The sequence below is a fragment of the Cottoperca gobio genome, chromosome 12, assembly GCF_900634415.1.
Source record: "Cottoperca gobio chromosome 12, fCotGob3.1, whole genome shotgun sequence".
NCBI lineage: Eukaryota > Metazoa > Chordata > Actinopteri > Perciformes > Bovichtidae > Cottoperca > Cottoperca gobio.
In genome coordinates, this window is record NC_041366.1 from 1,663,572 (window position 1) to 1,690,739 (window position 27,168).

The following is a 27,168-nucleotide window of genomic DNA, read 5'->3' on the forward strand; positions in this document are numbered from 1 at the left end:
ACTCAACTTTGGGTTGGGAACATCTATACCAAATGAATCACACCTGAGTGGCTGGGCATGACTTCAGCCTCTTCACATATACAGTATGTATGCTTACACCCACCCTTTTTCTACTGACTGGGAAGAAAACAGCCTACCCTCACTGTGGAGTGACAATGAAAAGTTCCAGCTTCACTTTTCTTACTTACATAAACATTTGTGTTGTCAGCTGAAGCAGTGAAGTTGAGTTTCAGTCCCTCTGTACATCATGGAAGATGTGAAAACTATGATCGGCGGGGTCCAACATGTTGTCTGTCATATCTCTGCTAAATCGCAGCAAGACTTTATGACTATGACCTAATATGACAGCATCTCATTTTACACCCAGTAAATTCATTAATAGAAAATAAAAAAGTAAGTACTCATCCATGCTGTGTTTGTGGGTATTCAAAAACCAGACCATCATATTACTGTAACACACATGCATGTTTATTGCACATCAAACCAGTGGCCATATGTTGGAGAATGACAAGAATATGATGACTGGACATTTTTTTTATAATCCCTCCCACAGGCATGTAACAACACACTAAACTAAAAACATGAAAGCAACAGGAGACACAGCCCATAAAAACAAGTAAAATACACACACACACACACACACACACACACACACACACACACACACACACACACACACACACACACACACACACACACACACACACACACACACACACACACTTCTCAATTGTCATCAATGTTTGGAAACTCCATCAGCTTATGAAAACTGTGAAATTTATTGGAACACTCTGGAAAAAGACTGATATTGGGCCATAAGGTGACATTAACTAACCAAGGTCAAACAATACTTTTAACACTCAAACATCCAATAAGTTATAAACAAGACCAAATGTCTAAAGCATTGCAGCAATGTTCATTACACTCAAAAAAACAACATATTGACGATTGCTGTTGTTACAGCCTCATCAGTAATAGAACTAAAAATCAAAATTTAGTCCTGAGGGTGGTGCTAGTGGAAAGCATGAATGTAGTCAGCAAATTCAATGGCATTGTGGAAGTTCAAATTGATAGTTTGGCCTTATGATGGCTCTAGGAAAGGTCAGGGGTTCACAAAAACATTCAGCATCATCCTCTGGGAACCAGGGTTCTCCATGCCAGTTAACATTAAACTACTGTATAGCTTCTATTGCATGTTGCATGTCTATAGCATGTTGTGATGTGAGACTTGGGATTCCCTTTGAAAGCCATACAACATTACACACAGCTATGACTCACACTTATTGCACTGAGGTTACCATCCAAATAAAGACTACATCATCCGTAGCTAGTTACACATATTTAAACATTAGTCATGCAAGACTGCACTTCATCATGATGAGATATTTCATTATTTTAAACTCTCTTCCCACACTTCTTGCTGTCAAGTAGGTCAACTTTTGTGGCTACTTAAACTTTATCCTCACCTTATAACCCAGTCTGCCTGATGTCACCCTCCATGATTTGTGAGTTTAGAGCATCTCCTCCAGCAGGAAGCTGGCAGGCTGCCAGTCAAATGAGTGTTGGAGCTGAGTACATTACTCAAGCAAGGTTACCACACACTCCTACTCAGTTTAAAAAATATTTAAACTCTCTTGCCACATTTATTGCAAGGCAGTTAAACAACGTGTCATATGCCAAGGATTACGGCCTCCATCTGCACTGCATATCTTTTAGTCAGTTATCGTTTTTTAATTACTGAGATCTGAAACATGGCAGCATTAAATGTCTACATGCTTGAACAAGCCGGGGCCCCTCCAGCTAGCAGGTCTTGGGCTTGGTATGCTGCTGAGTATGGTAATGTGCTTTAAGTGCAGACTTTCAGCTTCAATTTGAGGGTATTTACTTCCAAATCAGGTGGTAATGGTCTAGTGGTACGCCTTCCAAACGTTTTCATAATTCTGGCTCTGTACACCACGGATTAAAATTGTGTGTGTGTGTGTGTGTGTGTGTGTGTGTGTGTCTGTGTGTGTGTGTCTGTCTGTCCTGTTGTTTGGTCCATTAGCTCAGCAGTTCAAGGTAGGTGACAGGGACTTTGCCCTTTTGGTTTCCTCGTTCTCCAATCAACCAATCAGGGTCCATTCCTGGTACGGTGTGTACAGTAATGAGCTGGAGAAACAAAGAAACAAATCAGGCTATATATAAAGATTTGTCAACATTAAGCAATTGAAACAGAAAAAAGAAAACACCTTATACTGAGGTTGTTTCTAAAGAACATGTGGAGACATTTGCATCTTCTCCCTTCTTCCACTCTCCAGCCTCAGACTCTTGACCACAGTGTCCATTCATCCATCCATCCATCCATCCATCCATCGTCTACCGCTTATCCGGGATCGGGTCGCGGGGGCAGCAGCTCCAGTAAGGAACCCAAATCTTCCCTTCTCCGGGCCACATCCTCCAGCTCCAACTGGGGGATCCCGAGGCGTTCCCAGGCCAGTGAGGAGATATAATCTCTCCACCGAGTCCTGGGTCTTCCCCGGGGTCTCCTCCCAGCTGGAAGTGCCTGGAACACCTCCCTAGGGAGGCGCCCAGGTGGCATCCTTACTAGATGCCCGAACCACCTCAACTGGCTCCTTTCAACGTTAAAGGAGCAGCGGCTCTACTCCGAGTCTCTCACGGATGGCTGAGCTTCTCACCCTATCTCTAAGGGAGACGCCAGCCACCCGTCTGAGAAAACCCATTTCTGCCGCTTGTACCCGCGATCTCGTTCTTTCGGTCATGACCACCCCATAACCTGAAAGCGTAGGGAGGCGACCCTCTTGTCCACCGGGGTGAACTCCAACGTAGCGGCGCTCAGCCGGGGCTTGTGAGTATCCCCACACCCGCCCGACGCCTCACACCTTGGGCAACTCCGGAGAAGAATAGAGTCCAACCCCTATCCAGGAGTACGGTTCCAGAGCAAAGACTGTGCGTCGAGGTAAGCCCCACCAGATCCAACTGGTAGCGATCCACCTCCCGCACTAGTTCCGGCTCCTTCCCCCACAGAGAGGTGACGTTCCACATCCCCAGAGCCAGCCTCTGCTGCCCGGGTCTGGTCCGTCGAGGTCCCTGACCTTCACTGCCACCCGTGTGACAGCGTACCCGACCCCAGCGGTTCTTCCTGTGAGTGGTGGGCCCACAGGATGGATGGATGGGAGGCACCACGTAGCTTCTTCGGGCTGTGCCCGACCGGGCTCCATGGCAAACCCGGCCACCAGGCTCTCGCTGTCGGGCCCTCCCTCTGGGCCTGGCTCCAGACGGGGGCCCCAGGCTTCCTCCGGGCAGGGTCTCTCCTTCTCTTTCCCTTTTTTTCATGCGGTCGTTTTGAACCATTCTTAGTCTGTTTTTTTATTTTTCAAGGTTTGGTCTGCTTCATTTTCAAAGAAAAAACTGTAATTCCCGCACACACTTTCATCACTCTGCAATGATTTATTAAAAGAGTCAATGTTTCGATCACAATGTGTGCAGCAATTACCTTTGTTCTTTGAAATTGGGATTTTGTTCCCTACACCACAAAGGACACAAAGCAAGCAGTGTGCGTGTTGCCTTCTATTCTTCTTGGTCTGATTCATTTCATCTCCTTCCTTATCTGCCTCCACTTCCTCTAAGGTGCAGCCTGACCAGAGCAAAGAGCAGGCCGGAAAGGAAATAGTGTGACATTTACCAAACACTTCAACTCCAGTTATTGTCCTATTATTAACTGCCAAACATTCAGCTCCACTGCTAAAAGTCTTCTATCTGCTTCCTGTTTGTGAGTAAGTGTTCCCCGTGTAACAGAGATGTGAATGTGTGGGTGACTCAGGATGTCCTACTGTACCTCATCAGCCAAAAGGGAAAGCTCACTGGCATCATGGGCGTCATAGTCATACAGGACCTTTGCCTTCCTGGTGCCTGTGACAGGGAGCTGTGTCTGCTCCATAGCCAGCGTGCTGGGCCTTTGGCTAGACGAAGAAGAGACTGTGGCACCAGGAGATGATGGTCCAGACAGGAATGCAGAGGAGACGGGGTCGGGGCAGACAGCAGCAGTAGGGTGGGGGGTGCTGGCGGCATTAGCACATCTGCATGAATATTAAAAGACAAATGAAGGAGTTGAGTTGTTGAAGTGGATTTCCAGCTTGTGTATTTGAGGTTATCCTGTATACATGAGAAAGCAGTCACACCCAGACTTGTATTGAGTCTGTTTTGAACCACATCAGCTCCTTTTGCTTGCTATTATACGAATGTTTACTGTTGCAAAACATTTGCATCACATTTTCCCCGCCTGTCATGCTTCTGCACCCCACAAGGGGGGGCGCCCCCTACACTTTGAGAACCTCTGGTTTAGGTAGAGAATATACCCATTGAGTTCCTCTTTGAGTGGATTACAAGACATTTTAAATATCTTACATTATTAAATAAAATAATGTCTAATAAGTCTAGAAGGTGGTTAATTAATAATGAGTCAGCGTGAGGAAGCAGGGCTGTACAACGGCGTTGATGTGTTAAAGCAGCTTTGAGGTCTCGAAAAGCGCTCGAGATACAAAATACATTAAATTTATTATTATTAAAACCTCCAGCATGCAGACACCAACAGAAATGACGATGCATGTGTTTTTCCCCTTTCCTTCCAATCTACGTCCGGACCTTTAAAAATAATCTGTGTAGTTTAGAGACACTTAAAAAGCCCCAAAACATCTTTCCCAACAACCAAACTGGAGAGGGTAATAGCAATTTCTATAAAGTGTTATTCTATGAATGCTGAAAAGCTTGATGGGTTGATGGGTTTAAACCAAGCTACTTTAAACTGTCTTTAAGCCAATTTATATATTAACATTGCATTCAATATTAACAGTTGAATTATTAAACTTCACTTAAATGTTCATTAAGTGGCTTTAAAATGAGAGAGGCATTTTTCCCATGTTCGACAACATCACACATGCAATATATTCTGTATCTGCTCCAACACACTTTAAATGATGTTTACTCAACATGTTCAAACCCACTGCCCATCAGATGGAAATATTTGTAGATACTGTATTTGATGTTTTCTACATCACTTCACACACATCTCAGAAAAGACACAATACAAACATTTTCTATCCTTAGAATCATGACACTATTCACATTCAGAACACAGCTTTTCATTTGCATTTTTTTAAATCTCTCATAGACCTCTAGTTTTTTTCAATGAAAGGAAAATAATTGCTTGCGGTGTTCAGCAAGGGAGTTGTTTAGGACCACTTTCATTTTTTTATAGAAATGATTTACCATATGTTGCCAAAAATGCTGCTGTAGTTACGTATGACTCAACTTTGTTCTGTGCTTCACCAACATTATAAAGCTGAGAAAGAATCCACATGTTGAGTTGTACACCATTACTAAATTGGTGAGCAAGTACAATTAATCTAAACGTATGTATTTGCTAGCAGGAATGCTCTTGCTGTAGCCACTCAGTTTGTCTGTAGATAGAATATCAGTTAGGCAGGTGACAAAGACTAAATTACTGAGTAATACATTTGATCATTTACGGTCTTGGTCTGATCACGTTGATTAATTTCAAGGAAATGTTTTGCATGTTGTTCCATCTTCTGTTAATGATTGTCATTGCTGTGTCACACTTGGTTAAGTGCTGCTGGGAAACGTCTGAGAAATCCCTCAGATTTTGGTTCTAATGTGTGAGATGCATAAACAATTATCATGGTTAACTGTGGAGCCTAAATTAAAATGTAGTCTTCTGCTACACATGCAAAATGTAATTTGGAATAATTTAAAAAAACTGGTATGAACAGTTTTTTGTGAGCAACCTTCTCATACGTGGAGTTATTTAAACTATTTTATCTTTATATTTGGCTTCTTTTGTATGTTCTTGTTTTGTTGATCGATGTGATTGTAGTTTTTAACACTTTACTCTCTTGCTCTTTTCTGTAACAATGTCAATTTCCCCATCATGGGACAAATAAAGGATTTCTGATTCTGATTTCTGGTTGTTGTGGAAGACCAGCCACCGCTTTGAGAAAGTAAATGGGAGCCAAATAAAAAAGAAAGAACAGATTCACGGTGGTGGTTTATCAGAACACACTGGGACACACTTGGTTAATAGTCAGGCTTAAATGTTTTTTTTTGTTTTATTCAATTTTAACATAAAGAACAAATAAGTAGGATCAACCATACAGCATTACAGTTACAATCAGATGGTTGCACACATTCAGGGGCTGGAAGGAGTGGGATAGTACAATAAAGCAATTCAATTAAGTTATCCAGCAGGATGTATGTTAATATTTTTAATGGTTTTAGTCTGATAAAGTTTTTACATATTCTTCAAAATCATAGGTAAAATGATTTTCGATTTATTTTTATAATAACTATATATGCACTGTCATTCTTATTAGTCTTGTTAAGAAGAAGACATTTTTGATATTAAGATACAGAAGAACCATCTGTGGAGGTTTGGGTGTTGGGGGACCTTTTTAAATTAAAAGTTTATATAAAGTCTATTTAAAGTCTATATGAAGTCCATTTAAAGTCTATTTAAAGTCTATATCAAGTCTATTTAAAGTTTATATAAAGTCTATTTAAAGTCTATATGAAGTCTATTTAAAGTCTATTTAAAGTCCATTTAAAGTCTACTTAAAGTCTATTTAAAGTCTATTTAAAGTTTATATAAAGTCTATTTAAAAAGTCTATTTAAAGTCTATTTAAAGTTTATATAAAGTCTATTTAAAGTCTATTTAAAGTTTATATAAAGTATATTTAAAGTCCATTTAAAGTCTACTTAAAGTCTATTTAAAGTCTATATAAAGTCTATTTAAAAAGTCTATTTAAAGTCTATTTAAAGTTTATATAAAGTCTATTTAAAGTTTATATAAAGTCTATTTAAAGTCTATATGAAGTCTATTTAAAGTCTATTTAAAGTTTATATAAAGTCTATTTAAAGTCTATATGAAGTCTATTTAAAGACTATTTAAAGCTTATATAAAGTCTATTTAAAGACTATTTAAATGTGCTGTTTTTTTTAATTATCTCTGCACCATTTCCCATGGCCTGCTTTGTTCAGCAGCTCCTCAAAACACACCTCAGGGTAAGAAATCATATATATGTTCATCTTTCAAATTTACTATTTTTTCATACTTGAACCACAACAGAATACTTAATCCACAATCACTTAAACAGAAACTGTTAACAATTATTTTTTCAGTGTTTTATCCATTTACTTTCTTGTAATTTATTTATTGTGAAAATCTATAACACGTAACATTTTCATTATTTGTTTTTGTCTCTGACTTATAATAACATAAAATCACAAATATTTGTTTATAACAGATAAAAAAACATAATACAACTCTATTTCAGGCAAGTTATCTAAGTAAGTAAACTAATAGATACTGACAGTTTTGCAGAGTCACGCTAATTGTGTACACTCGTGTGCCTATGGAAAGAGTCGGAGCAAGTGCAACAAACAAACCCCCCCAAAAACAACTTTTGCCATTGACTACTAATATGAATAATATTTAGGATGAATCCAACGTGGAATGAACTTCAACTTCTTTGTAACTGTTGATTACTGTCGGTTCTGAAACCAGCTCATAGGTGCATCACTGCTAACAGCCAGTGTAACACAGAAAGTAATAGTGACCTGTGACATGCACTGAGCTCATACCTCAGTGTTAGGTGTGCAGTCACTGTGGGATACTATGTGTTGGAACTTTTCAGAAATGTGTGCCATGTATTGGACTGACCCAGCGTGCTTTGATCAGTCAGTCTATTTTCCTGTAGGTAGATGTTGCCTTCATGAGCATAAGAATGAGCCTCACTAACACTTCCTGACTAAGAGCAGCATCATGCATCACTCTGACAGTAGATTAAAGACCTCCTTAAGCAACTGGAAACTGTCTAAGAATGAAGAAAAGGTGATGCAGTGAGTTTATATTGGTCAAACTATGATGATATGATATGATTTGGAAACAAAAACAAAGTGTATAAGACGAGTGTGGTAATCATCTCAGATTTAAGATGTTTTAAAGAAATGGGGCACTTGTATTTTTCCCAGGAAGGCTGGGTGTTTATGTGATACAACAAGGCAGCATATGGTTCAGGTCAGAATGTAATTGCATCTGTGGAAGCATGAAATTACGTAAGCATACTACGCACTTCCTGTTATTCTGCCGGCAAAGTATGTGTGTCTGCCGGTTAACTCTGAGCTCATCACATGAGATAAACACTACAAGACAAGTGTCAAAAATGCAACTTTCACAGTGTCATTTGTAACTTGATTTCACAAAGTAACATTAGCCTTTGACGTAAATGACTGAGCTACAAAAGCATTATCCTAATTTAGCTCATAGTCATACAGAGCTACAGATGATACCAACAGCAGTGAATCCTCACTTGTTGAGCTCTCTCTGAAGTTCCTGCATGTAGTGATGACACTGGGCGTAGTAAGTGGCCTGAGCCTCCGCAAAATCCTGCAAACAACGCAGGTGGTTGAGCTGAGGGGAGAAAGGAAAAGATGAACTCAGTACGAGTGTAATCTTAAAACTGTATTTGTTATTTACATATATAGGTTACCAATGCCTAATATAAAAACAAAATATATAATTGTTTTCCTGATTTTGTCATATACGAAAATACCCCAAATGAACTCTTTATGCGGACTACTAAACTAAACAGCATTTGTATAGGACTGATTCTGTCCCAAGATTTGATCCATATAAGTGGTTAATCACAGTAACTCTGATCACGACGTTTGATACCAATCTCACATCCGTCTTTGAAATGTAGAGCTAAAGCCAGTAGTTGCTTAGCTCAGCAAAAAGACTGGAAACAGCTAGCAAGGTTTTGTCCAAAATCCCCCGACCATCACTTCCATCGCTCATTCATAGTTTATCACTATATATATATATATATATATATATATATATATATATATATATGTTTATCACTATATATATATATATATATATATATATAGTGATAAACACATGTATATATAGTGATAAACATATATATATATACATATATATATATATATAGTGATAAACATATATATATATATATATATATATATAGTGATAAACACATGTATATATAGTGATAAACATATATATATATATATATATATATATATATATATATATATATATATATATACATACATATATATACATACATTATCACTATAAACTATATATATATATTATCACTATAAACTATATACATATATATATTTATTGAATATTATTATATATTTCATTACTGTATAGCCTACTACTCAAAAAAGTCAATGCTGACCTATTTTGTTTATGTCCGTAACTTAAATAACATAACAAAACGTATTAATTTAAACCAAATAGTTTTCCTAAACATAACAAAAGTTGTTTTGTTGCGTTTTCTTTCAATTTACAAAGTTAACCACGTGTTTAAATAATAAGGTTCCCTTGAAATGTAATTGAGAATTCAGTTTAGTTGTATGGAAACAGGGTTAATATATCGTATAGTATAATACTATATATTTTATTACTAAATATATGACTGTATTTCCTGTAAATGTGTTTAGTTACATTTAGACCCAACATGACCCAAAGCCATCCTTAGAGTGCCAAGAATTCTGTTCGGAATGACTGAATCCTTGATTTATTTATATCGTTTGGCCTAAAGGTGGTCAAAATAAAACATCTGCTGTAAAATAAGGGGAAATGGCCTTAAATATATACCTACAATAAAAAAAAATGTTTTGGTAAATTGTAGTGTGCTAGTAGTAGTTGTGTCTGAAACATGTGGTGTATAGCCTCAGTGACGTAATGACTTAGTTCATGACCTACAGCAGCTGGCTAACACCTAACACCGAGCCAGGAACAGGCTGCTGACAGTCAGTCATGAGAGCTCTCCAAACATCTCTATCTGTGCCATAGACTGACTAACACAAAACAATCATTTGTGTTCACTACTCTGGACAGGATGGTCTGGCGACGCTGACTAACACTTTTCCATCACTGCTGGCTCACAGAAGGAGTCTCATGAGCGCCGTTATGCACTCACATGTGTGCTGCTGATGCCTTCCAGCAGCAGTCTGGTGACCTCAGCTTGTCGGTCAAACTCTGTCTGGGCGACACGAAGCTCGTGCTCCGCCTGCAGGCGGAGATGACAGGAGAGGAAGAAAGCATTTGAAGGACGTTTGAAGGACTGGAAACACACATTCACAAGCTTTTCATAAGCATTTAGACACAAACACTAGTGAAGGTACTTACTTTGTCCACTTCCTCACTCAGCAGCTGAGAGAAGCAGCATGACAACAGAAAAAAGCATGAAGAACCAGTCAGACTCCAACATCAATGTAAAGATATATTCAACTATAAACTACGTCTGTGCTTCAATCTAGTCAATCTGAAACTACGAGGGGAGCTAGCAAAGTAAATTTATGCTGCATCTAAATCAGGAATGTATCTGCAGAATGTGGCTCGAGTTACTCTGGTTCTGTTACTACGACCATCTCTCCCCTGAATCCAACACGTTTGATGGGAGGTTAACTTGATCTTCAGTTTTCATGCACCAACTTTGAATCAAACAGTCCAAAACATTTTTTTTTAAATCTAATTTATAAATTAAATTAATTGAATTAAATTAATATAATTAAATTTTACTTTCTAATTTAACTTACTTTTATCTTTTTGTGTGTACTTTTAATAAGTCTCAAATGATATCCACTCAAGTTAAAAAATAAATAACAGTAGAATATAATGGAGCTGTTTACTTAATATATATGTGAATGCTGAAAATATGGGTACTGAGTTTATCAATATAAATATTGTGTCTTTTACAAAGAAGAATGTGTGTGATTGTTGGCAGAACCTGGTTTGACCCGAGTGTTGCATGTTTGTGTGGCAGCTGCAGCAGTTGGCCACCAGCCTGACCTCACGTTGACCTTCCCTCCACATTGTGCAGCTGCACACTGATAGATGCTTGTTGTAGTGCACCCCCCTGTGACAAACATGTGGTTATGAGAAAGCATCTTTCCCATTGTATACAATTTAGTGCAAGAATATCAGTGTATATGTTTTGGAAATTGGAAATATGCAAAAAAACTACTTTATTATGTGTTATGTATTTTTTTATTTAATGCTTTTTTCTTTCCCTTTTCTGTGTGCTTTCCGTTTGCTTTGGTTTGTATCATTTCTTAAGAGATGCATTTCACAGATGTGTATTTTACTCTATTTACAAGGATGGACAACATGTTAGAAAGTTAGAAACTGACCGATGAACTTTATGTAAAAAGGCCGTTTTAGTCGGACTGCCTGGATAATAAAGGTTTAAAACAGCATCACTTACTGATTACTTGTTAACTCCTTCTGATAGTTTTTTTGCAAGCTAGCTGTTACCATGTGGGATGTAGCTTGCCCGCTAAATTAGAATATAAATAAATCTATTTCCATTCATTCTTTATTGAAATATATTTGTATGTATTTGACAAATCAATGGATTTATGTGGCAAATTATTGGATTAGTTCTGTATATGAACAAATAATCCCCATGTTTCCATTTTGTTCCCATACATTCCTGTTAATTCCCATGGAAAGTTTCCAATTTGAATAATAACATTTTTTGCACCCCTACTCTGACCACATTAATATTGAATTTGGCCCTAAAGTACCCCGATGTTACCCAACTTTTAAGAACAAACAGAAATTGGCAAAATGACCATGAGGGGTGGACAAAACATTTTTACCACAAAACACAAATTAATCACAGGAGACTGACTACCACCATGAATAAACAGCACAAAAGGTTCTAATTGGATTTCCTTCTGCTGACAGATGTTGGTCTGTACAACCTTCCTCTGCTCTGATACACTGGGATCCGTCTCCACCTCCCAGCTCTCCCAGCCACTCTGCAGCTGGTTCAGTTACAGAGCCAACACAAGAAACACCAACTGAAAGTCAACAAACCTCAAACGCTTTTAACTCGCTTAAAGCAGATTTCACTGCAGGTCTTATTCCTCAGTCTAATTTGAGGTCTACATTTTCTCTCCGATAGATTCGTTATCTGGAACTAAATCCCAGGATCTCTTAAACCCCCTGCTCTGTGGCTGCGCTTTGGTTGAGTCTGAACCTGCGGTCTGTAGAAATCACCTAAAATGCCACAACAGGTCATTTTTATATCATTTGAATAATTCCTAAAAATGCAATTTTAAGGTACTACTTTATACTTCTACTGCACTTCCTTTACGGTTATATTTAGTTAGTTACTTTGAAGATAAGGATTTTACATATTAACATATAAAATATGATATGTTTTATACAGCTCAACCTTTACCTGCTACAGCATTCAAAATCTACTTACACATACATGCATTAGTAATAATAATCCAATCCATCACTGTTCATGCAAGTGAGGCTACAAGTGGCAGAAACAGGAAATCACAGCTGTATTGTATGACTACTTCCCTCTGTGTTGTTGATGAAGGCTAATATAGCCAACAGGTTATTGATATTGCAGTAGATAAAGAACTGTAAGAAGACAGTGTGGGGACAAACATGCACTACTATAGGATTAGATTTGTATAGCCTGATAACACACACGCTGTACATTGTTCCAGGGTTTTTAAATTCTGTCCTCAGCGGTTAGCTTTGACTCCCATGTGTGGGCAGAGCTCCTGTTCAGCAGGTCCAGCTGAAACACTTCTCATTCTGACACAATCCTGTCCAACGTAGTACACAACTTAAACCCCAAAAACGTACAGCTGCAGAAGGTCAGATGCTAAGTGACACAGCAACAGCCATGGTACATGCAAAATATACATTATTTCTCAAAGTGTTTGTATGTCATATAAAAGATAAAGTATAAACATGCAGGGGGTTCAAACAGCAATAACAAAAATGAAACATGCGCACACATGCTCATGTCATATGTATAATATTTGTGTTGCAAAGATTATGCAAGAGTCTGACAAGCCTAACTTGTTTAAGTATTGGAAATGCAGCCCCAACGTCTTTCAAACAATGAATCATTCAAAATGTGAACATGTGCATCTTAGTGTTATTTAATATTTGTTTAAATATACAGGCACCACAGGTAGTTGTAAAGGGATTCCAGGTGCACTGTGTTTCATTTAGATAATTTCAATGGTTTGAGTGAGAGTGCTTTTTAAAAATCAAACACATTTTTAAAGATGTATATGACAACAAATCGGCATACCTGTAAAATATCAAACTGAGCTTTCCTTGAGAAAACCAAAATGTTTGGAAACGTGTGTCTTTAAAGTGAGACTATATAACTTTTGCTGGACAGCAGAAACTGTAGCCACGAGAGGCAATGAATGAATGCTAAAACAGCATAAAGCACAAGCAGAGGAGCTGTACAGTCTGCAAACTGACTTAATAAAGTCAGTTACACAGTCATATCTAAGAAACATCAGCTAACATTAGCTGCTGGTCATAACAGACCAAGTGAGGCTGTAGCAGCAAAGTGTACTGAATTGAGCAACGCAGAGATTTTTCTTTATTTATAAAGTGAACTTTTCATTTGTGTACATTTTTTTCTCAAACATTTAACATTTTGTTAGTTTCCTGGTGTCGATGCTAAGGCTGAATGGCACATAAAAGCCATTGCACTAAGTGTTCTATTGTTCTGTGGCTATTAGCATGTTAGCCTAGCTCCTGCTCAGTGACATAGACCCTGCACGAGCCCTGCATGTGTGCTACTTGTTTTAAGACTCTTACCGCTGATGCACTGGCAGAAAGAACATAATTTCGAGGCCTGGTCTCCTGAAAATCAGGTGCAGCCTACAAACAAGAGCAGGGAGGAGGAAACACATGTTGGCACAGTCATGCAGTTACAATCATTAAGCAGAAAAACAAAAAAGGTTAGCCAAAAGCATACCAGCATAAACAGATCAGAAGCAGCACAGGTGCAGAACATTGAGAACAAGTTCAAAGCAGAGGGTGCTGATAGTTGTTATCTGAGGTGTGTGATATCAAAGTGGTTGAAATAATTCATGACTGTCAATAATTTATTGATTGCTGCGAAAGCAATAAATAGTTAAAATCAAATGACATTCTTGATGTTGATGGATCTACTCTCTCTTTGGTCATAGTGTCATTACCATTGAATTGACCTTTAATTCGCTTGTTTATGGTTTTAGATGTTTTGCTTTTATTTTAATAGTTTTTCCCCTCACAGGCTTATTTGATCAACTTGAAGCAGACTCTGTCCTGCTGGGTAGTGTAATAGCAATTTAAATGTCTACTTTTTAAATAATGTTCTAATAATGTTACAAGTGATGATCTTCCTATTTCTCTTTTCATGTCTTTGCACAACTTTACAAGTTCCCTTATCAAGCCAGGGTCAACTGCCTTTTGAAGGTATAATGGGGGAGGCATTGTAAAACAGGACACAGATGGTCCTCTCATTAGATTTACATACTGATTAACTCTCTGAGAAAGAATCTTGGGTGTGCCATTTGTTTTTAGTGTTTACATATCTGTTATCAAGGAGACGGTCAGGATACTATGTTGCTCAAAGAAACAAATGTCTATGCATATATACCCAAAGATAAAAGGATCGAGTTTCCCAGGACTGGGTTCATCAGATTGGAGGGAATGACCTTACAAACATCAAAAGGAACTAATCTAACAGAGAGATCATCTTTGGTTTATTGCTTGTTTACAGTGAATAACAGATGTGCTGATCAATCACCTATTGACTGATGTTTTATTGTTCTATAGGTCATCAGCAGTTTGTCCCCTGCTGTGTTTATCACTCAGTCACTAAAAAGTCAAGGAAACAAGTGTGTATAGTGTGTTATATATAGTGTATAGTGGTCTGTGTATCCTCATTCAATCTGTGCCCTCCTACAGACTATGTTGTATTCTGTAGAACTGGTGCCTTTGAGATCTCAAATAAATGCAGAGAGACAACTCTGTCTCTATCACCATTTATTTGACTTTATATACATCTCTCCAGAGTAAAGCAGGAAAACTTCCACAACAGTAGTCAGCACCCTGCTGTGAGAAGGTCGCCCCCTGCTGTTTCTGAATATCCCGACCCTGTTGGCAGAGTCCTGTATCACAAAGACAGATTGTCGTCCTATTCAGGGATCTTCAGGCTTAACTCGGGTGTTCTCGTATCACAAAGCTGGTTTACTTTGAACCTGGTAGATCATCATGCACAGCTCACCTGCTCCAGATCAACATCAGTGTAGAGGATCAGATCAAAATATGTCAACAGTCAATGACCATTATCACCTTACTGGAAATATCGAATATACAATATTAATATGGAGTCATCATTTCTTCAGGATTCTCACTGGACTAGTAACACAGCGCCAAAGATGATAACAGTGACAGTGGACCTTCTTATAGATCAGTAGTCACTTTGATTTCCATGATCATTTTATCATTTAACATGTTTATTACACAGCCATGTGTAAACATAATTTAGTGTTAACAGTACAAAAGATTCTGAAACATTTGAAATAGACAATAGACGGCCTCGTTTGACAGTTTGATCAGAGTTGATCAGTGGTGGGCCGTCAGGGCCAGCAAGGCCTTCTCTGCTGGCCTAAACATCATCAGAATATAAATTTAATTTTGATATATTTTTCCACAAATATGTATTAAATTATTCCCATAGTCTATTCTTTTCATTTCATAGCTTTCCTCTTGGTTGCGCTGCTTCCAGCCTCAGATCGAGATTTGGAGGTCTGGCCTTTATGTTAGAGCTTTTATCCAATCATATTTCAGCCATGATGTGTTGCCAGGGTCCAAGAAATCTGCCCTTAGGCCTTCAGAATCAACAGTGCGGGCGCCTGTCGCTTAAAGTGAACGGAGACAAAGCTGTGGCGTTAACCAATCAGATTTCGAGTTGGGGACACCGGGGCCAGCTAGCAGGCGTACGATAACGTCAGCACGTTTATACTGCCGGTTATACTGCGTTTCTGTCAAAATGTATAGTTTCTATAGCCATGGTGTCATAATGATGGTATTAAGAGGTGGAATAATTCAGGTAGGACTGTGTAGGACATCACTGAAGGCCTAGGTGTGAAATGCACGGGCCGCCACTGGAGTTGACGAGCCGTGTTGACACTGCGTCAGAGACTCCTCGGCTCCTTCGGTGCAGTGGACGCTTGCCATTAACAGCCCTGAGGGAGGCAGGTTATCTCAAGATCATCTGTCTCATGCACTACTGTCAGCATATAGCAAATATGACAAAAAATAATTCTTAATAAAGTTACCAACTGCAGCTTCAAAAAGGTCATGGAAATGTATTTTTGTATCTTAGTAAATAATACCCAAAAGGTGTTTGTTTAACTTCTGTCTTTTTTTCATGAATATGCTGAATTTTCTTCTTCTATGGATAATTACAGATGTTTGACTACTGAATATGTCAAACAATGCTGACCTTATTTCCAGGACGGCCAATGTTCAGTGGAGCCCACTGTCCCGGCATAGAGCTGTGATGGCTTCAGATAAAGCATCTCGTAGTCAGCATTAAGAAGCTCATCGTATTGATGTTGAGATACATGCAACAGGCACTGCAGGTACATTCATTGATAATATGGCAGCGAGCAGAGAAGCTTTTTTATTCAGTTTTGAAAGGTTCAGTTTGGTCAGTGCAGCCATGCTTTCTGAAGAAGCATCAGACTCAGTGCAACACAAGAGGAACAAAATGACTGCAAAAGTTGTTGTAAAGAAAGCAAGACCTTATGACCTGACAAGAAAAAGCATATTTTAGTTGCTACGTCAGAGTTGTGTGCTTCTTGCTAATCCACCTACCACATGTGATACAGCTGTACTTCCCTTCTTTGAGTGTTTTTAGTCTTACACAAGCAACACACCAACAGTGTTATTAAACATAAAACAAGCGAGCTGTGAGGCCAAAGTGTCTCACACTACAATCATCTTTCGTCAACTTGAAAGCAGTATTAATCCATTTTGGGCCACTAAGGGGGCAGAAACAGCATCATAAACGTGGCTAAAGGAGAGCTGCAGAATTGAGTTATAATCTCTGTGATTGTGGCATTATGAGCGATCTATTTTACATGGAGTAATTTTTTGCAATACTAATATAATATATAATCATGAATCCCACACCACGTTTTGAGGATGACTAGTTCAACAGTCTAATTTGAATATACAAAAATTATTTATTTTAGAAAATCTAAATGGCCCAATGTCTAACATAAAGCAGTTTGTGGCACTCAGCAACTAGTTCACTTTGTACCAGAGAATGTTGTTTATTTTTATATATATATATGACTTATGTTAAAGATGCAGTACACAATCATTTTATTTTGACATTGGATTAAATGGCTACATGTAAGAAAGAAATATCCCCAGCTCTGCAGAGCTTTTTAGCATCTTCAGCTCATAGAACAGACAATAGTTTACCTTTTGGGCTCACTCATCAGCCTTGTTTCAAGCAGCAGGCACAAGTAGAGACTAGCTGCTGAACATTGTGGAGCATTTGGCAGCTAAAGAGGTGGTGGACCAAAAGCAGAGCTGAAAGGATTAAATATTGGATTTACAAACATCAGGTGGACACACACATAACTCCAAATTAATGCAAATGTTGCCCTGTGTTTGATGATATGTCAGTGTTTTGTTCACAGCTTTTTCATTTGCCCCCAAGTAGCCAAAAGTAAGTAATACTACTCAAAGAGGTTATAGATTAAACAGTAAAGTGAATGTTATAGTGCCCCCTCCTGGACGTTCAGTGTGATCACTGCAGCCCAGGAAGTAGAAGCATTTCCAATCTAACTGCAGAGTTAACTGCTGTGGGTCTCATGTTTACTGAGATTCAAATACTATTACAGAGGACAGAAGGAGGACAGAAGGAGGAAGAAGGAGAACAGCAGCAGCAACCAAAACAGTAACAAAGTGAAATTTCATCTCACCGCTGCTTTGGCTTCTGCCTGCTTGGCTTTTTTCAGGCGTGCTTTGCAGATGTCAAGATCCAGTCGTCGATTCTCCATAAGTCGCCTCTCTTTCTGCAGAGGACAGGAAGCATCCAATCATAAACCAGGGATCTGCTGCAGGGAACCAACCCTGCAACACTAGGTTTCTATTCAGCTAACAGCACAGTAAAGTAAACAGCTCTGTATGAGAAGGCCTTCCGTTGAAAACAATACAAAATCAGTTTTAGTGCACAAGTGTGTGTGTCCTTGGCAACATGCTCTCATTTTCTCCTCTGTTGTGTGGTGCTAATACAAACACAATGTCTCAAAGCACCAAGGACTTACAGTATAGTAGTGAGTAAGAAAACAAATCAGTCAGTCTTACTGATATAGTCCTCCAGTCTCCTTCCAGGAAGTTGCGTAGAGGAGTGAGGAAGGTGGCAGCTGAGGTTTGGAGGAGCTCACGCTCGGCTCCTCCTAGTCTCTTCTGGTACTCTCCCACTGTGATCAAGGTACTGCCTGCATATACACACACATGCACACACATGCACACGTTACACATTATGTCAAATCTGACTGAAAAACAGATTTTTTGGAATATCCAGAAAACCTGAAACCGCTGGACAACAGTAAGAGCTGAAACTTCAGATAACTGCGGCTGTGATTGAGGGAGGGTCGTGCCGGCTGCTAATGCTTCCTGTAAACCAGTGCTTAAGGATGGTAATGCTACAGACGAAGAGGGGACTGCTTTAGAAGCATGTAGACCTCATGTTAAGAAAATAAAGCTGCTGAATACCAAATTTAGTGTTCATAGAGTCAAAAATCGAAAAAAAGTAGATTCACACGTTCTTTTACATTATTAAAATTAGCAAATAATTAGGTCATGAATATCATGGTGACCTTCATTGTCCAGGAGGCTTGACGTTTTCACTTTTTTAACTGCCAACACATTTTGATCCAGGCCACAGATCAATTTAATTAAGTTATGGATAATTTGTGTCCCTTCTAGTTGTAGCTGTGGCCTGCACAGTGAACAGACTGGCTCGCTTCCACTGTCCTCCAGGCTGCCCGTGTCCTGAGCATGTTCAGGAGCAAATGTTCTCTCACAGATCCAGCCTCACAGACAAATGTCTTGCCTCCATTCTGGAAGTGGCTACACCCAGGGTTTCCCCAGTGTTCTGTAAGCCAGGAGGCCCGCCGGGACTAAGTATCATCTTTCATTTATTTTTAATTATGAAAAATAAAGTAATAACTTGGTGCAACGGGGCTCTGGTTAGCGCCGAAGCTAGCAGCAACAACAACAACGGCTCAAGCTAAAGGTGGGACCAGATATTCTCATGTGACAATCCGCTCATGTGAGTCTTGACAAGAATGCCAAGAACCAAATGAAAGATTCATTATTTTGCTTTTACATCAGTATGTGCTTTGTGAAATGCCCCACACAACTATGGAGTTGTCATATTCAGGCCTGTGAAACAAGTTGTAACAAACTGTATGTAGCTTACTGTAAACATGTAATCAGAATGAGTTCCTTTGCTTGACTGATTGCTGGCTCGTTTAGTCTGCAGTTCATAGCAGCTTTCAGAGCGTATGCAAGTTTTAAGCTCTGGACTGATCTATTAACTATCTCATTGTAATTGTAAGTTGCTTTAGGAAAGTCTCCCCAGCCCTCAATTACTTCAATTGTACAAAGCAAATCAAATCAAATCAAATGTATTTATACAGCCCAATTTCCCAAATGACACATTTGTCTCAGTGGGCTTTACAGACTGTACAGGATACGACACCCTCTGTCCTTAGACCCTCTGTCCCTCTGTCCCTCTGTCCCTCTGCCCTTAGACCCTCTGCCCTTAGACCCTCTGCCCTTAGACCCTCTGCCCTTAGACCCTCGCACCACACAAGGAAAAACTTCCTTGTAAAAAGAAAAAGAAACCAACAATTAAAGGGGAAATGTTCTAAACCTCAGAGAGAGACTGAGGAGAGATCCCTCTTCCAGGACGGACATACTGTAATAGATGACTTGTGTACAGAATAAACAACATAGTACAAATATACAAAGCAGACAACATGTTTAAAGTCTCATCTGATGCAACAATATCAGTCACAGCACCACTGACCATATGGGGTCCCTGGACCAAAGTCATTGGCAGCTTCCAGCATGTACTGGCCCAGCAGCTCTGGGTTGGTCATCCGGGAGGGAAGCTTCTTATCCAGTTTGTCATAGATGAACTCCTCTATTCGAGCACCTGGACAACAGGTTATAAAGAGATCATTGTGAAACTGTACACACAAGGGGAACAATGTGGTTGTGCCTGTTAGATTCAGAGTTTTATTGAGCCATATTCAATATAATATATAAAACATCTTGCTGATCAGTTTGCAAAGTTACTATAATTTTCTTTCCTGAGACTTACTCACTATGAAAACATCTAAGATTTTATTTGCAATAATCTCAAATGTATTTTATTGATTTATTTAATTATTTTTCACGGCCAAACTGCATAAGGCACAACTATACACATTTAAAATCTAAATATAAGAGTTCTATTGCAACAAATGACGTTTATAAAAACACTGTCCCTTGTAAACATGATGCAGGAGCATCAATGAGCACTGAGCCCCTGTTTTCTTTATTGTAATAATAACCAAACACATTTGCTCTGATGAAGCCTTTTATCAATAATGATCTGGTGACAGTCAGCTGTTCCAGTTTAATGGTTTCATTTACCCTCCTTGTGTTTCTGTAAGCTGCCTTGAAATGAGACCTGCCATATGTATGTATGTTAAGGTTACACAATCTGCCCACCAGCACCTGTAAAGCTCACTTAGACACTTTTTTTTGTTTGATATATTTGTTGCTTTTTTATGTTTGTACAAAAACACAACTCCCGATCAACATGCCACTTGTTGTTTTTAACACTTTGCTTTTTTTAATGGATTAAACAAACAAGATGTAACGTGTTAATTGGGATTTTGTAACATTTGGAGAGAGCCAGAGGTTTCCAGTGTTAATGGCTGCTGGCTGTAGCTTCCTGTTTATTGTACAGATATGGGAGTGGTATTAATTAATTAACTCATCTTATTAAAAAGTGAATAATCACATTTCCTAAAATTTAGAATGATACATTTAATACGATGTGTATTGTGTGAATTAATTAGTTACTATACATGCGATGTTTACCTAGATGGCATGCCTTTATTCCAAACAGGCTAATATAGAGTGACGGGTCTTTATTCCTTATGTCCCTGGTTAATACACACGTATAACTACTCTTATGATAACCTGTTCACTTCATAAAGTCAATATTTTGTACAGTTCCACAGAACATATTCCATTACATACTCATCACTTTCTCTTTTTTTTTTACAGAAATATTGTATTCACTAATTTCAACATTTGTAATTATTCATAACGGTCTGTATTTTTACATTTGTAAAATGTAAAAAAAAAACTAATTTGTAAAAATCACTTATTTTAAATTGTATTTGTACTTACTTTTTAATGGAGGGAGGGGGGTGGGGGTGTGGGTGTGTAATGTTAATAAATGTATAATGTCTTTTAAGCTACTGGATGCCTAAATTTAGTGCTGTGGACATTATGCTAAATTTACCATACGAGTCGTTATAGTACAGGTGATTCCATTTGTGCTGACGGCAATCAATTGAGTCTCTGCCCTTCTAACCATTACTATGCCAGTAGAACACCAGTTTTATCTGATCATTTACACATGAAGGCAGCATTGTCTGTATCCAATCAAACAAACATTTACAGGTATCTTCCTGCCTGGAAGGACATTAGTAATTTAACACCCATTTATATCCACTCATAGTCAGTCCATTCACTGTACAGCAGACTGCCTCTCCTCTTAGTATGTGATAACTATCGTTTCAGTTTCAACATGTGATACAATACCATCTGTAAATGAAAAAATGGAGCCATATTGCAGGTCTATATGCTACACTGTAGATCAGGGGTGGGGAACCACCGGCCTCCGGGCCGTATACGGCCCGCGAGACCATTTGATCCGGCCCTCGAGGTCATTCATAAACACACGCAAAAAACTAGATTTTTTTAAATTTATCTAGACAGCAATAGACAGGAGATTGGCCATTTTTCCTGGCCAAGACCAGGGTCCTTGAACACAACACGTGGTCACGTCATGTCAAACTTCAATATTAAACAAGACTGTCATTGACATCAGTGAGCGCAGCATGACGAGTGTAAAACAGAGAGAGGTGGATACAGAATGTCGCACTCTCCAGGAGAAACGGACGAACGATCTTTGAGGTAGTAAAAGGCCAGTGTGTCTAGTTTGTGCGGACGTGTTTGCAGTGAAACATGAAACATGCCAAACTGCACGAGCTGAAAGGACGAGTGCGTTTGGATAAAGTTAACGCTCTTCGCCGAAGTTTGGCCCAACAAGCAGCTCTCTCCAGAGTGTAACATACAAACATGGAAAGATAGATAGGTAGACCACCACACCAAGAACAGACTATTCCACCACTGATAAAACAGAAAGATACATGGATACAAAAGTAACTTTTTTGCACAGCATTAAAGTGAAATGAATGAGCTGTGTCTTAAAAATGTTTTGCAGAGGTTATGGGTTCAATAATTAGTATGGCCCTCGAAGGATGTTGTAAAAAAAGAATGGCCCTTGACATGAAAAAGATTCCCCACCCCTGCTGTAGATCATCTGTATATAATTTGTTCTCGTTAAGGTTGAGAAGGCTCAGGTATAATGAGTTCACACAGTCTTTCCTTACACAGCACCCTGAGAAATGACTTACCAGTGTGGTCCACTGAAGCATGGAGGTTAGAAAACACACAGACCCAAGAGTTAGAAATGACCAATCCATTCTAATATTCTATACATTCTTAGTCTATTACAGAATAATGCAGGACTATGAGAATCTTTAAGTTTGATATTAAAAGCAGCTTGGTAACACACTGAGCTAAAAAAGAAAAATTAGAATGTGATATTTAAGTTTAAGTTAATTTACATTGCTGCCAAGAAAGCAGCCTTTAAAACAAGTTATACAGATATTTCTAAGTTTTTGCTTGTTTGAAATACATGTTCCAAACAATATCTATGGAGTCCCTGAGGAATGGAAAATGCATTTCATTTATTTTACAATCGAATGATATAGCAAATACTTATGTTATTATTTTTTTACTAATTCAATTACACTTTTGACTTATCAGAAAGCCATACATGTCATGTTCTTCCTCTGGGACGCCATATGAGGAGATGTAACTTGTGTTTTCACGTCTTTTTTTCCCTGTCTTACTTGGGTTGGGCTGCAGGAGCACCTCGGTTTGTCTTAAGATCTTTTCAGTCCAGTTCTTGGTGCTGTCGGCCCGGGTGATCAGGTTCTCTAAGTGTGGATCCAGCTCAGTCTTCTCAGCCTGGCCCAGTTTCTCCTCTGTGAACTGAGAGACAAAGTCAGGACGCCGAGTGTACATTGCAGGCACATCAGTCCAATCACAGCTGACAAGATATATACACACAGTATCTTTAAGTGAATCAAAGAGTAATACTGGAGCGTCAAGTATTTATTTATGTGTGTGTGTATATAAATATATATTATATATCTATATAAGATATAGTAGAAATATAGAAAGAGATAGAAAAGAGTATAAAGAGAAATATAGAGAGATAAGGAGAGAGAGACAGAGAGAGAAAAGAGAGAGAAAGAGAGAGAAGAGAGAGAGATGAGAGATAGAGTAGAGAGAGATGAGAGAGAGAGAGAATAAGAGAGATATGAGAGAGAAGAGAGGAGAGAGAAGAGAGAGAGAAGAGAGAGATAGAGAATAGGAGAGAGGAGAGAGATAAGATAATAGAGAGAGGAGAGATATAATGAGAGAGAAGAGTAAGAAGAGAGAGAGATAGAGAGAGAGAGAGAGATAGGGAGAAGAGAGAGAGGAGAGAGAAGAGAAGAGATATATAGTAGGGATAGAGAAGAGAAGAATAGAGAGGAGAATAGAGAGAGTTAATATAGAGCGAGATTAGAATAGATATAGAGATGAATAAGTAGATTATTATATATAGATATATATTAGTATATAAATTATATTATATATTAGATAATATTAGATATTATATAAGATATATAAGAGAGATATATATATATATAGAAGATATATATATTTATATATATATATATATATATATAAGATATATATATATATATGATATATATATAGATATATATATACATATATATAGATTATATATATATTTATATATATATATATTATATATATATATATTCTATATTATATATATATAATATATATATATATATTCTAATATATATATATAGTTGTGTTGGAGTCATTGTCTTGTTGAGAAACAAATGATGGTCCCAGTAAGCGTAAAACCAGATGGGATGGCATGGCGCTGCAGAATGCTGTGGCAGCCGTGCTGGTTAAGTGTGCCTTGAATTTTGAATAAATCCCCAACAGTATCACCAGCAAGCACCCCCACACCTCCTCCTCTATGCTTCACGGTGGGAACCACACATGCAGAAACCATCCGCTCACCTTCTCTGCGTCTCACAAAGACATGGTGGTTGGAACCAAAATCTCAAATTTGGATTTATCCAGACCAAAGTACAGATTTCCACTGGTCTAATGTCTATTATTATTATTATTATTATTATTATTATTATTATTATTATTATTATTATTATTACTTAGTCTTCTTCTTCTTCTTCTTCTTCACAGCAATTTGACCAATGAAGGCCTGCATCACGCAGTCTCCTCTGAACAGTTGCTGTTGAGATTTGCCTGCTACTTGAACACTGAAGAATTTATGTGAGCTCTAATCTGAGGTGCTGTTAATTTGTGGTTTCTGAGGCAGGTAACTCTAATGAACTTGAAAATTATTTAAACAAATAAAAAACATTGAATGAGAAGGTGTGTCCAAACTTTTGACTGGTACTGTATCTGTAATAAACCAATACATGCTGATATATCAGCCCGGCCAATTTATCAGTCGAGCTTTAGTGCAGACATTATGCATCGACATAGGTTTATTAATTAGTATGCATGCATAGGTTTATTTTTGGTTGTATTTCCAAAGATACTGAATATATGTGCATATCCAGTTGGTACATTTGTACGTGCACGTCTGTGTATGTAATTAGATGGGTCTGTGTGTAGCTACATACATGTAGATGTTGTAAAGATACACATGTATGTAAAGTATATTATGTTTATTAATAGCATGTCTTCCCCTGTGTGTTCATCAATATGAACATGTTATATACTATATGTATAAACAGTAGACAACTGAAACCTTAAAAGTGTCTTGTTACCTTCAAAGTAGACTGACAGCCCAACAATATGGTGATTCATTAAATATTTATATTCAAATCCATCAGAAAAGTACAATGTGTGTATGGCAACAATATATAATAATAATATGTTTGGAAATATGCACTAAAGCACAATATCAAGGAAATAGATTGTAGAGGGGTCTTGTATAAAAAGCTAAACACCGCATCACTTATGGGTGTGGTTTGCAGGTTACAGGTGCAAGACAGCACACTTCTGACCACACCCAACAGAGATGCCATAGTGTACTGACGAACCCTGGAGTACACTTCTACATCACTGGAGCGAGGTGAGAAGAACAAGATTTCCAGCTGCTGTTAAATTGCTGTGTAAAGTCAACAGGAGGGAATGGGAGGGGGTCAACAGGGGCCCACTGCCCAATTTTGCCCCAAAACCACCTATCAGGTTTACCCTACTCTTGGTCTTTCTGCAGTCATGGAGAAATACACAATGTAAATACAGTAAATATCATTAGTTGGCTTTGTATTGTTGAGTGCATTTCATGGCTGTGCAGAGCTGCCGTCTGTTGTTTTTGGTCTCTCAGAATGTCTCGCTTACTTTCTATGCAGTCAGTGCTTTCTTGTGTTTACCACGTTGCTTTGGGACAACCTCCGGAAAAGCGATCCAAACGTGTTGCTTTCATGGACCATTCAATCACACATTCCAAATGTGGTGAGAAATTAAGCTACAGTAGATAACACACTTGTTAGCTAACACTGGGCATGTCTTTTGATCACAGCATTAGCCTACCTCGTAAAATGTTTTACTTTGAATCTTATTTGATAATCGCCAGAACTAATTATTGATACAGCATTACTTAAGACAGTTTACTTATTGATATGGAGTTGACCTACAGAATTTAATTCAAGAACTGTTAGGATTTATATTTGATGGCACGTCTACCACCCCGGCGATGTGCTCTGGAAGGAAATGCCAGCTATTGAACTAAAGGAGAACTGATTGACAAAAATCGATAATATATTCAAATACGTTCATCTTAGTGTGTTACGTGGATGCCGAAATGAATCGTGAGTGGAGGTATCTTTGGTTCTACTAGTTATGCGCAGTTCGTAATTTAGAAGGAATCATTATAGCCTATTGCGAGTTTTTAAAAAGGGGGTTTAGTATCAAGTTGTATCCAATACTTAGCATGGGCAGCTGTTGGGGCAGGTCGGCTTGAAAAACATAACATACAGTATATTATACAAAGAGGAGTTCATGCTCCCTGCCGTCTGAAGAAGCTTGTCCGTGTTGATGACTGGAGGGGTCACATGGGTGATACACTCGATCACAGCCATCAATAATGGATCGAGGCATGACAAACATTTATCGGCTTACCGTGCTCATCAAAATACACGACAAAGTATACCTGAAATATCTTTACCGTTTGTATTTAAAACCACATCATCTACTTTGTGATTGTTGAATAAATCGCGCACAATGGCCCACAGCTATTTTTCATCCATGCAGGATGCAGTTACAGTGTGATGAAGAATAATCCACATATTACCGGGAGCTGCTCGGTCTGCTGCAGGAGATATTTGCGGTTTACCTGTACTGCTCGGGTGAAGAAGACCCCTGCACCAGAAGCCAGTTTTTTCACGTTGAAATCCATGTTGCCGTGCTGAGCTGAGCATACAGGCAGGGCTTGTTTGTTTCCCTGCAGAGGGAATTCTCCGGATCAGCTGAGATGACGTAGAAGCAGACTCAGGGCTGAAGCCGTAATCCGCTTCATGGACGATCGGAAATCTTCTCTCCGCCCTGCGTTTAAAGAGACCGCAGCATCACCGGGCTGCAAGTCAAGGCTCCCCGGCCCCTGCAGCATGTACTGGACCTCCATGATGACCTCCGTTTACACATCCTATTACTGAATAGGCCTACAATGTCCACCCAATTTTATTGTACGAATGAGTTCTAATGAAAACTGTTCACACTGAGGTCT

The 27,168-nt window shown here is 38.6% G+C and overlaps 1 protein-coding gene across 7 annotated transcripts; it reads right to left on the reverse strand.

The window, feature by feature from the left end:
* Positions 1–446: 446 nt before the first annotated feature.
* Positions 447–26,963, reverse strand: sh3glb2b (SH3-domain GRB2-like endophilin B2b). Of its 7 annotated transcripts, XM_029444277.1 has the most exons (12): positions 26,779–26,963; positions 23,177–23,318; positions 22,676–22,687; positions 20,002–20,130; positions 18,270–18,403; positions 17,885–17,977; positions 13,710–13,772; positions 10,242–10,265; positions 10,033–10,122; positions 8,383–8,483; positions 3,836–4,076; positions 447–2,148 (listed from the first exon to the last, which is right to left on the reverse strand). In XM_029444277.1, exons 1-12 carry the CDS (start codon positions 26,839–26,841, stop codon positions 2,041–2,043), a joined length of 1,200 nt encoding a protein of 399 aa, XP_029300137.1. In that variant the 5' UTR covers positions 26,842–26,963; the 3' UTR covers positions 447–2,040. The 7 variants fall into 7 exon arrangements, with proteins under 7 accessions (XP_029300137.1, XP_029300138.1, XP_029300140.1 ...); XM_029444278.1 differs by lacking the exon at positions 22,676–22,687; XM_029444280.1 differs by lacking the exon at positions 13,710–13,772.
* Between the last annotated feature and the right edge of the window lie 205 nt (positions 26,964–27,168).